The sequence below is a fragment of the Heterodontus francisci genome, chromosome 3 (genome assembly GCF_036365525.1).
Source record: "Heterodontus francisci isolate sHetFra1 chromosome 3, sHetFra1.hap1, whole genome shotgun sequence".
Classification (NCBI taxonomy): Eukaryota; Metazoa; Chordata; class Chondrichthyes; order Heterodontiformes; family Heterodontidae; genus Heterodontus; species Heterodontus francisci.
The window spans coordinates 141,134,084-141,147,086 of record NC_090373.1 but is presented as its reverse complement, the minus strand read 5'-3'; the positions used below and the strand labels follow the sequence as shown (position 1 = coordinate 141,147,086).

The following is a 13,003-nucleotide window of genomic DNA, read 5'->3' as shown; positions in this document are numbered from 1 at the left end:
AAAGATTGGTGTGGGAGAAATGAGTTTCAATTCATGAGACACTGGCACCAGTACTGGGGAAATGGGGAGCTGTACCACTGGGACAGCCTTCACCTGAACCACGATGGGTCCAGTGTCCTGGCAAATCATATAACTACGGCTATAGAGACGGCTTTAAATTAAATAATGGGGAGGAGGATTCAGGTGAGGGGAAATTTAGAAAGACAATTAAAGACTCTTAAAGCTAAAAGGGCGCTAGCTATGAAGAGAGGTTGAGTAGATTAGGATTATTTTCATTAGAAAGACGGAGGTTGAGGGGGGACCTGATTGAGGTGTACAAAATCATGAGAGGTATAGACAGGGTGGATAGCAAGAAGCTTTTTCCCCAGAGTGGGGGATTCAATTACAAGGGGGACACGAGTTCAAAGTGAAAGGGGAAACGTTTAGGGGGGATATGCGTGGAAAGTTCTTTACGCAGAGTGTGGTGGGTGCATGGAACGCTTTGCCAGCGGAGGTGGTAGACGCGGGCACGATAGCGTCTTTTAAGATGTATCTAGACAGATACATGAATGGGCAGGAAGTACAGAGATACAGACCCTTAGAAAATAGGCGACAGGTTTAGATAGAGGATTTGGATCGGCGTAGGCTCGGAGGGCCGAAGGGCCTGTTCCTGTGCTGTAATTTTCTTTGTTCTTTGTTCTATCTAAATGCACACAGCATTTGCAACAAGATGATTAACACAAATAGAAATAAATGGGTATGATATGATAGCCATTACAAAGATGTGGTTCCAAGGTGACCAAGGCTGGGAGCTAAATATTCAAGGGTATTGGGCATTTCGGAAGGATAGGGAGAGAGAGAAAGGAAGTGGGTGGTTTTGTTAATAAAGGATGAGACCAGTACAATAGTGAGAAATGATCTTGGCTCAGAAGATCAAGATGTAGAATCACTTTAGGTGGAGATAAGAAATAGCAAAGGAAAGAAGTCAGATGGGAGTAGTTTATAGGCCCCCCTAATAGTAACTGTAGGACAGAATATAAATCAAGAAATAATGTGAGCTTGTAGGAAAGATACTGCCATAATAGTGGGGGATTTTAATCTTCATATGGATTGGACTAATAAAATTGGCAAAGGTAGCATGGAGGATGCGTTCACAGAGCATATTAGGGACAGTTTCTTAGAACAATTCCTTTTGGAACCAACCTGGGACCTGGTTATTTTAGACCTGGTAATTTGTAATGACATAGGATTAATAAATGACCTCATAGTAAAGGATCCTCTCGGCAACTGTGATCATAACATGACAATTTCACATTCAGTTTGAGGGTGAGAAGTTTGGGTCTGAAACGAGTATCTTAAATTTAAATAAAGGCAATTACAAAGGTATTAAGACAGAGTTGACTAAAGTGGACTGGGAAAATAAGTTGGAAACTAAAGACAGTAGAGAAGTAGTGGCAGACATTTAAGGAGATATTTCATAACTCTCAACAAAGATATATTCCATTGAGAAAGAAAGGTCTATGAGAAAGATGCACCAGCTGGGGCTAACTAAGGAAATCAAAGGTCGTATCAAATTGAAAGAAAAGGCATACAATGCTGCAAAGATTAGTGGTAGGCCAGAAGGTTGGGAAAATTTTAGAAACTAGCAGAGGATGCCTAAAAATAAAGGGAGAAATTGGAGTACGAGAGTAAACTGGCAAGAAATATAAAAACAGACAGTAAAAGCTTCGACAAATATATAAAAAGGAAGAGAGTAGCTAAAGTAAGTGTTGGTCCCTTACAGGATGAGGCTAAGAAATTAATAATGGGAAACAAGGAAATAGCAGAGACTTTAAACAAGTATTTGGTATCTGTCTTCACCGTAGAAGACACAAAAAGCATCCCAAGAATAGCAGAAAATCAAGAGGCAAAAGGGAGGGAGAAACTTAAAACAATCACTATCACTAGAGAAAAAATAATGGGAATACTAATGGGACTAAAGGCTGACAAGGGTCTTAGAAGTGGGTACAGAGATAGTGGATGCACTGGTTGTAATTTTCCAAAATTCCCTAGATTCTGGAAAGGTCCCAGTAGATTGGAAAACCACAAATGTAACACCTCTATACAAGAAAGGGATGGGGTTGGGGGGAGGGGCACAAAAATCAGGATACCGAAGGCCAGTTAGCCTAACACCAGTCATTGGGAAAATGCTAGAATCCATTATTAAAGTAGTAGCAGCAGGACATTTAGAAAATCATAATACAATCAGGCAGAGTTAACATGGTTTTATGAAAGGGAAATAGTGTTTGACCAATTTATTAGAGTTTTTTGAAGATATAACAAGCAGGGTGGATAAAGGGGAACCAGTAGATGCAGTGTATTTGGATTTCCAAAAGCATTCAAAAGGTGCCACATAAGGTTACTACACAAGTTAAGAGCTCATAGTATTTGGAGTAATGTATTAGCATGGATAGAGGTTTGGCTAACTGACAGGAAACAAAGAGTCGGGATAAATGGGGCATTTTCAGGATGGCAAGCAGTAATTAGTGGAATGCCACAGGGATCAGCGTTGGGGCCTCAACTATTTACAATCTATATTAATGACTTGGATGAAGGCATTGAGTGTATTGTAGCCAAACTTGCAGACAAAAAGATAAGTAGGAAAGCAAGTTGCGAGGACATAAAGTATCTGCAAAGAGATATGGATAGGTTAAGTGAGTGGGTAAAAATTTAGCAGATGGAGTATAATGTGGGAAAATGTGAGGTTGTCCACTTTAAGAGAAACTGCAGAATGCTGTGGTACAGAGGGACCTGGGTGTCCTGGTACATGAATCACAAAAAGTTAGCATGAAGGTACAGCAATAATTAGGAAGGCAAATGGAAGGTTAGCCTTTATTGCAAGGGGAATGGAGTATACAAGTAGGGAAGTCTTGCGACATCTGTACAGGGAATTCATGAGACCACACCTAGAAAATTCTGTACAGTTTTAGTCTCCTTACTTGAGGGATATACTTGCATTGGAAGCAGTTCAGAGAAGGTTCATTAGATTGATTCCTGGGATGAAGTGATTGTCTCATGAGGAAAGGTTGAGCAGGTTGACCTATACTCACTGGAGTTTAGTAACATCCAAGATTCTGAGGGAGCTTGACAGAGTAGATGCTGAGAGGATGTTTCCCCTCATGGGGGAATCTAGAACCAGGGGGCACAATTTCAAAATAAGGGGTCTCCCTTTTAAGATGAAGATGAAGGAGGAATTTCTTCTCACAGGGTCGTTAATCTTTGGAATTCTCTTCCCCAGAGATCAGTGGAGGCTGGGTCATTGAATATACTCGAGGCCGAGTTCAACAGATTTTTGATCTACAAGGGAGTCAAGGGTTATGGGAGGGGGCAGGCAGGGAAGTAGAGTTAAGGCCACAATCAGATCAGCCATGTTCTTAGGAGAAAGGGCAGTAAGTGGTAATCAGCAGGTAGTTTCCTAGCCCATGTCTGACTTGATGCCATGAGACATCATGAGGTCTGGAGTCAATGTTGAGAACTCTCGGGGCCACTCCCTCACAACCGTATACCACTGTACCCCCACCTCTGATGGGGCTGCTCTGCCTGTGGGAAAGAACATACCCAGGGATGGTGATGGAGGAGTCTGGGACAATGGCTGTAAGGTATGATTCAGCGAGTTTGCCTATGCCAGGCTGTTGCCTACGCCAAGCTGTTGCTTGACTGGTCTGTGGGACAGTTCTCCCAATTTTGGCACTATTCTCCATAAGTTACTGAGGAGGACTTTGCAGGGTTGACTGGGCTGGGTATGCCTTTGTCATATCTGGTGCCTAGGTCAATGCTGGGTGGTCTGTCCTGTTATATTCTTCTTCAACTTTTCTGTCGTGGTTTGATACAACTGAGTGGCTTGCTAGGCCATTTCAGAGGGCAGTTAAGAGTTAATTACATGGCTGTGGGTCTCGGGTCACATCGGCCAGACTGGATAAGGCCGGCAGATTTGTGAACCAGATGGATTTTCATGACAATCCAATGGTTTCATGGTCATCATTACCAAGACTAGCTTTTTATTCCAGAGTAATTTAATTTAAATCCTGCCAGGTGCCATGGTGGAATTTGAACTCATGTTTCTGGTGCACTAGTCCAGGCCTCTGTATTGATAATCCAGTGACATTACCACTATGTTACCATTCCTATAATGTATTTCTAGTCTTCAACTATCGCTTCTGATAATGAACAGCGAGTAAAATTATTTCTTTAACTCATTTTTCATAAAGGCCATTGAAACTTGAGGGGGAGGATACCAAAAAATAAAACATGCATTCAAAAGATCCAAATCTTAAATAAGATGAAATGAATACCTAATTCTAGTGTTACAAATTCAGCTCTGCCAGTGGTTCAGTGGGGTCGGTCACTCCCATCAGCAGATTCCATCTCCCTTATGCATCAGACTCACACTCCTCAAATCTACTTATGTAATAGCATAATCCAGAGGATAGAACAATTCACCTCTCTTGACATAAAAACTGGGTAGCATGGCCTTCGCACATGCCCTCAATTGTACTTCTCCAATCTTCCAGTAGGTGCACTATTCACACTTTAATGAGAGATCAGATCAAAACAAAATATTAAACAGTTTTATTTCTCAAACAGCAAGTGAACAGGCACAGCAAGAGTTATAATTGGACTCAATTAATTCAAATTCGGTACAATTTGACTTTGAAAAATAATAAACACACTATCCTTCCCCACATTAGTAGGTCATCTTACTTGATTTAAAAGAAAATAACTTGCAACTAACATCCCACATCTGGTTCACTACAGTCCTTTAGGGAAGGAAATCTGCCATCCTTAGCTGGTCTGGCCTACATGTGACTTCAGACCATCAGCAATGTGGTTGGTTGACTCTTAACTGCCTTCTGAAATGGCCTAGCAAGCCAATCAGCTCAAGGGCAATTAGGGATGGGCAACAAATGCTGGCCTAGCCAAAAACGCCCACATCCCATGAAAGAATAATTATTCCCATGTTCACTGTTAATTGCATCTCAATTGTTTAATTATATGCAGATGGAGGGCATTAATTGGAGTTTCACTCGAGCACATATAAAGAGACACTTAATGTATCTGGGAGGTGGCTAAGTTAGCAGCTGTCTGTTTCACTCTGTAAATAAATGTAAGACAGAGTAAAGATTGGCTAAAGATCCTTTACCAACTGGCTTTCTGGAATAGAACATTTACAACTAGAGAAAAAAAAACTTGCATTTTGTAGCACCTTTTATGACCACTGGGCATCCCAAAGAGTTTTATAGCCAATTAAGTGCTTTTGAAGTGGAGTCACGGCTGTAATGTAGGAAGCACAGCAGCCAGTTTGCACACAGCAAACTCCCACAAACAGCAATGTGTTAATGACCAGATAATCTATGTTTGTGATGTTGGCTGATGGATAAATATTGGCCAGGACACCAGGGGATAACTCCCCTTCTCTTCAAAATAGTGCCATGGGATCTTTTATGTCCACCGGAGAAGGCAGATGGGGTCTCAGTCAGTTTAACATCTCATCTGAGAGACAGCAACTCTGACAGTTCAGCACTCCCTCAGTACTGCCCTGGAGTGTTACCCTAGATTTCATGCTCCAGTCCTAGAGTGGGACTTGAACCTACAACCTGCTGACTCGGAGACCAGAGTGCTACCAACAGAGTCATTTACACCAGGCAAACCCTGATGCAACCCCAGAACCAATGGTGTGAGGGGTTTAATGATCACTGAGACAGGCAAACAAATTGTTTATCGTCTTTAGAGAAAATCTTCAATTCCTCCGCCCTTTGTTTAAAAAAAAGTATCAATATATTTTGCTTTAAAAACTCAACATTTAAAATCAATTCTTCTCCAGATCCTTTCTATGGAAAAACACAACATCCAGAAAGCAAAACTAATCTCTGCTCACTGTGTACCCCTATTTAATAAATGCATGCCTATAACATGCATATCTATTTATCCCAAATTTGATTCAGTGTGACTTTAAGATAATTCCCCAGGTACAGAAATAAATGTGCAAATTACATGTAAACTACCATTGTTTTACTGTACATACGAATATACAAACTAGGAGTAAGAGTAGGCTACTCGGCTCCTCAAGCCTGCTCTGCCATTCTATAAGATCATGGCTGATCTGTTTGTGGACTATACTCCATTTTTGTGCCCAACTTCGATACCCTTTGACTCCCTCATTTGTCAAGAATCTGTCTACCTCTGCCTTAAAAACATTCAATGGCCCCGTCTCCACCACTCTCCAGGGAAGAGAGTTCCATAGACTCACAGCCCTCAGAGGAAAAATTTCTCCTCATCTCCGTCTTAAATCGGAGATCCCTTAATTTAAATCTGTGCCCCTGGTTTTAGTCTCTCCCACAAGGGGAAACATCCTTTCACCCTCCACCCTGTCAAGTCCCCTCAGGATCTTACATGCTTCAATAAGATCACCCCTCACTCATCCTTCTAAACTCCAACCTGTCCAACCTTTCCTCATAAGATAACCCTCTCATTCCAAGAACGAGTCAAGTGAACCTTCTCTGAACTGCTTCCAACGCAATTATATCTTTCCTTAAGTAAGGAGACCAAAACTGTACACAATACTCTAGATGTGGTCTCACCAATGCCGTGTACAACTGCAGCAAAATACCTCTACTTTTACATTCCATTCCCCTTGCAATAAACAACATTAATCATGTTCTGTACCTGCATACTAACTTTTTGTGTTTCGTGTACTAGGACATCCAAAACCCTCTGCAATCTCTCTCCATTTAAATATATAGGAACTAAAATAGAGTTACAGCAAAGCAGCCAGAACACAAGGGGGGAAACACAACTTTAATTATACAGCCAGCCTGCAATGAACAAAGATCCACATTTCAAAACAGACAATATATTCATTATACAAGGAAGGCTGTATTGCTTTCCCAGTCAGAAAATTATCTGCAACATTACATAAGGGCCATCTAGTGGTGATATGCTAAGTGAATTTTATAACATTTTCTGAGCAGAGGAACCAATGCTAACTAATCATATTATGATACGTCTACAAAATTGTTAGCCAAACTTCTAATAACCTGGTTACAAGAGATGGTGTCAACACAAGAGGAAAACATGAATGTTTTAATAGTCAAAAGTAAGTGACTAATTCTTGTGAGATTATGTTGTGATGCCAATTCTCCTTTATTAAATATAACATTTATGTCTGTTCTGTCCCCTTCTTCACCATCAACCCCCCACCCTCCCCCCACCCCCTTACCCAAGTTATGGCAGGAAACATGCTGTATTTTAAGATTAGTTATGTGTATATTTGCTCCAATACTTCTACCCAAAAAAAGATGGGAGTACTTTGCACAGAAAGTACACACTATCCTTAATTTTAAAAAAAACTATTGTAGGTAACTGGAAGCAACTAGTTGGTCATTTCATGTGCTGATTTTCCATGAAAGAAGGATGCAGTGGTACTTTCCACCTACTAGTGCGTGGAGTGGCAGGTGAGGAGGGAAGTTGAATCCACAATTTATAATATTGCAAGTGACAACTGGAGAAGACACCAAAAATAAGTCAGGTATCGCGCAATGGAAGAAAACAAATAACAGGAGACAAACAAGAATCTGTTTCACAAAACTCCAATAAGCTGATTACAAAGCAGCATTGACAAAAGCTTAATTGGCATGAGGAACATAGGAATGGTAGCATAGTGGTAATGGTACTGGACTAGTAATCCAGAGGCCCAGACAAATGCTCTGCAGACACGAGTTCAAATCCCACCATGGCAGCAGGGGGAACTTAAATTCAATTAATAAATAAATCTGGAATGAAATGCTAGCCTCATCAATATCATGTAACTACTGGATTGTCATAAAAACCCATCTGGTTCACTAATGTCCTTTAGGGAATGTGGCTGACTCTAAGGTGGCCTAGTAAACCACTCAGTTTCAAGGACAATTAGGAATGGGCAATAAATGCTGGCCTTGCCAGCAACAGTCACATTCCAAGAACGAATAAAAATGGAACAGCAGTGGGTCCTACATTTTCTCAAATGAGTTGCACCATTTGATTAGATCATGGGTGATTTATACATTTGTACCTATCTTTGTTTCATATACCTTGATACCCGCACCTAATTAATATCTATTAAAACCTATCTTTAAAATTTCAATTGGTCTGTCCTCAAAGTTTTGGGGGAAGCGAGTTCTAGATTTCTTCTATTGTATGTGAAAAACTGCTTCCTGGTTTAACTCTTAAATTGCCCAGCTCTAATTTTGCCCACTTGTTCTGGATTCCCCCGCCAGAGGAAAGTATGTTTGTAGTGACCCTGTTGAACCCCTTGATCATTTTAAAATTCAAGATTAGATCAACCCTCAACCTTGAAAACTTAAAAATAGTGACAATCCTCATGATGTAATCCTTTAAACTCTGGTATCATTCTGGTCAATCTGCGTTGTACCCCTACCAAGGCCAATATATCTTTCCTGATGTTCAGTACCTAAAACTGAATACAATGCTCCAGATCAGGCATGGCCAGGTGCTCTACATAACTGAAGCATCACGTCCTCACTTTTGAATTACAACCCCCTTAAGATTCAGGCCAATATTCCATTAGCCTTTGATTACTTTTTGTACCAGCCTTTAGTTCCTTTGTTCCTCCACACTTCCTAGTTTCGCACCATTAAAAAAAATTCCACTTTGTCTCTCAGATCCAAAGTGGATGTCCTCACACTTCTACACATTTGAACTCCATCTGCCATAGTTTTGTTCACTTACTCAGTCTTTCTAATTCCCTTTGCAGCTTCCTGCTCCCATTCTTACAACTTGCTGTGCCTTTTAACTTAGTGTCATATGTAAACTTGGATATAGAACTCTCTATTCCTTCATCCAGGTTTATCTACGCAATAAGATATAAACACTGTATATATTCAGAATTGGAGGAAACTTAGAGACGTGGGTCATAGGTGACAAAGGGTTCATTCTCCAATTGGCAAAATGTGAGAAGTGATGTTCCATAATTTCACTTATTTCCTCCCATTGACTTATTTTTAGGTTCCCTTGTACCACTGGTATTTTGTCCTCTTTCTCCACTGTGAAAATGGCTACAAAGTACTCATTTAACAAACTATTCATCAATATTGCTACTCTCCCTCCTTTCCCAATTTCCCTATCATTTTTGAAGATCCGACAGCCTGGGATATTTAGCTCCCAATCATGCGCAGGTTGTAGCCAGGTCTCTACATGGTACGACATCATACCCTATCAGCTGGATGTGTGCTTCTAACTGACTTACATGTTATGCTCTGCATTCATGTACCAAACATTTATCTGGGTGACTGTCCCCACCCTGCTGATATGTCCCACTGGTCTTTTTCTCACACTTTTTTGACTTACTGTATGGATTTTTCCCTACAAATACTACAATAACAGAGAACAGTGAAAGGCATTATCACAAAAAGATTTTTAAAAATGTGGTGCACCCAAATTTTATTTCCTCGGTACATACCTATTAATTCCATGGGGTGCTGCAATATGAAATGTTCACACAACCGAATGAACATGTTTGTTACCTCTTCAGTGGGGCACTCAGCATGTCTAAACAAAACAAAATTAAAACCTAGTCACATACACACATAATATTGCACTAGACACAATGACAACTGCTCAAACCCAAGACAGCTTTTTGCTTTTAAAAAAGGTAAATGCTAACCAAATTCATGAGTTTCCTGAATCAGGACATTTAAGTTTCAACTGACAAAACCTTAGTTACACATTTATAAGGAACATTGCACATGCATTCAAAGACTTCCCCAATCTACCAGTATTTAGGTACAGTAGCTAGCACTTCATTGGAACAATCCACTCCAAAAGTGCAAAAGTTTAAATTTAAAAACAAAACAAGACAGGATTACAAACAAAAGTAGCATTCGCAAAACGTTAGAAAGCACTGAGCTATACATATAAACCTTAAACACAGCTTTTTCTGTACAGTAATTTTGGTCCACATCATTTGTATTGGAACAGAGACAGACTGCCATCTGGTGACGATCAAAGTGTACTACACCATTACATGATAAGCAGTTGATGACTAACAACTTGCATTTATATCACGTCTTTAACACTCTCCCCAAGCCAAGAAGTTGGATCCCATCCTCAATGCAGCTTGCAGAGCTACTACTGGTTGCCTGAAACCTACTAAAGTTGACAATCTGTACCTGCTTGCTCGTATTGCTCCACCTGCCACAAGGAGGTAAGTTACATCAAGAGTTCAACGGACAAAGCAGACCAGTGATGCTCATCATCCTCTCTTCCCGAAACAGCCGGCAACAAAGAGGCTCAAGTCAAAAGGCAACTTCTTACATACTGTCCAACCCCTAGGCTGTAACTCCCATAGCTGCTGCCTTGCTTTTTAGTCAACACATCTACAGACAAAGGCACACGAGTTGTCAAATGACCCAGAGGAATGAATCACTCCCATCAGGAGCCAATGAAACATGGCCTGCTTGGCTGTGTCTCAACTGCCTCAGGAATAGTGTCAGCCGCTGTTAAGCTCTTATGCAGAAGTGGGGTTACAACCAAACATATTACGTCAACTGTGACTGCGGAAAGGCATCCCAAACAATGAAACATCTCCTAGAATGCCCTCTACTACCAGACCCATGCAGCCCTGAAGAACTGAAGGTCTTCAACTCTCGAGCAAGAGCCTGCGTGGAACAGTGACGAAGGAAGGTGTAGCAACACGACAAGAACAATGTAGTAAAAAGTCACAGGAGAATTACCAAACAAAATTTGACACTGGGCCACATCAAGAGATATTATGGCAAATGACCAAAAGCTTAGTTAAATAGGAGCGAAGAGCTTGTTAAGAGGAGGAAAGGGGGGAAAATAGAGAGAGGGAGAGGTGAGGAGGAGTAGTGTGTGTGTGTGTGTATACGTGCACGTTTAGGAAGGGAATTCCAGAGCTTAGGTCCTCCACTGCTGAAGGCACACTGCCAATGGTGAAGTGATTAAAATTGGGTATGTGCGAGGACAGACTTGAAGGAAAGCAGGTATCTCCAAGGTTGCAGGGCTGCAGGTTACAGAGACAGGGTGGGATGAGACATGGAGGGATTTGAAAACAGGGTTGAGAATTTTTAAATCAAGCTGTTGTTGAACCAGGAACCAATGTAGGTCAGCGAACACATGGGTGATGGGTGAGTGACTTAGTGAAGCTAGGATGGGTGTAGCAGAAAGTCTTGAACATTGTTTAATATTTCAATCAATCACTGCCAACTAATTCTGCCAATTAATTCTGCCAACTCCAATGTCCATTTGCAATACTAAAGATTTCAGACTACACAAGGAGCCAAAATCCCTGTCACCTCAAACCAATCCCTGCTGCTAAGGAAATATTGCCCGTCTCTCTCAACAGCTCCCACCTTTTGCAGAGAAGGGGAATGTGAGCTGACTGGACTGAAATCAGAGAAGGTACTGTACTTGCTTTTGCCTTCCTTGCTATCTGAGAACTCCACAATCCTAATTGATAAAAGCTTCAATGGTTTTCACTATAAGTTCTGCTAGATCATAGAGTAACAAATGAATAAGATAATGTTATGACCCGGTGAGAAAGGTGTCTAGGGGTCCCTCTCAGCCTTCACCTGGTCTTACCATAACAGGGTTTAATTTTAAACACACCATGTTTTAGCCCCCCTTGGTGAATCCATGTTCCCCGCTTTCCAATTATAAGGCAAAGAAACCAGCACATACAGGTTTCCTTAGGTTTAAAGAAGTTGAAATTTATTAAACTTGAACTTAAACTCTAATTAGGTTGACGCCTATGGATAAACAACGCACCAGTATCCATACGTAATACACACATGCAAATAGAGACAGAAAAGAGAAGAAAAATAAAAATGAAAAGTTTGAGGCAATATCTGAAGAGTTTTGTTACGATGCTTCGAGCTCACTGTAGAATCCTTGCTTGCAGGTAGATCTCGCTTTTCGTTGGGGCCCAGTATTCTTCTTAAAACTTGTTCCCTGTAGGAGACTGTTCTCTCTTGGGGTTCATGTTCTTCAGTGGATTCAGAGGCTTGTGAGAAAGAGGAGGGAGCAAACAGGAGAGATCTTCTCAGTCCAGGAGCAAAAAGTATTTCTTCATTCAAACTCTCTGTGGCTAGTTCAAAAGACAACCCTGGAACAGCCAATTAGTCATGTGACCAGCTTGTCGAACCAGTCCTAGCCCTTGTGGATTATATCCTCCTTAGCAGGCCCTGGAATGCGCTTCCTCACCTTCGATGTCTGCCACAGCTGATTTGTTGAACAAGTCATTTCCTCACTCCATCACCACTTAAAAATCAATGTTCATGACACAATTGATGTGCCTAGCATTTCACCTCCACACCCAGTGGACTGAAATGTGATTTGAGAAAAGCGAATTTCATTAAAAGGGTCGAGAGAAAATATAATACAGGAAAAAACATGCATTTCTCTCATTCATTCCCATTCATAAATCCTAAAACTTATTACAGCCTGTCTTTTCTAGTGCTGCTTTAATTGCCCCTTTTTTGGCATCACAGTAAACATGTGGTTCTTTGGGGAAGTTTTTCTTCAGCTTGCCCATTTCCATGGCTGCCTATGGGTCTTCGAGATGGTTAGGTTTAATTAGCCCTGAATTGAATTTTTTTATTTCAGGAGAGTCAGTAGTGGGTGGGTCTATCCTGAACTCTCTTTCAGTGCTTTGCTGAGTCCTGCAAAGGCTTTTGACTTTAGGAGGATGGGTGATTTTCTTTTTTTCTGACTGTGGGAGAGGATTCTTTGCTAATCTCCCCTTTGTCGGTTGGAACACTCCTGCCTGCAGGTACTTGTGCAGACTCTACTGTACTCCCCTGTGGCACTTCAACTAGGTGAGGCATCGCCTCACGGTTTCTCTGCCCCCGGTCTTTCTTTGTCTCTGCAGGTTCCTGTAAATGCTGTTAACAACTCTGGTGGGGTACTTCTCGTGTCTGCATTTATGTAGGAGGATGTGGAGTCTAACTTTTCACATTTGTGGGGTTTCCTG

At 41.2% G+C, this 13,003-nt stretch overlaps 1 protein-coding gene across 2 annotated transcripts in view; it reads right to left on the bottom strand.

Annotated features, from left to right (window-relative positions):
* Positions 1–13,003, bottom strand: part of rngtt (RNA guanylyltransferase and 5'-phosphatase) — a 441,527-nt gene that overhangs the window by 384,221 nt on the left and 44,303 nt on the right. For both annotated transcript variants that reach the window (XM_068026609.1, XM_068026610.1), the window contains exon 4: positions 9,473–9,561. In XM_068026609.1, coding sequence (XP_067882710.1) covers positions 9,473–9,561 — 89 coding nt within the window. The remainder of the gene's footprint in view (positions 1–9,472; positions 9,562–13,003) is intronic.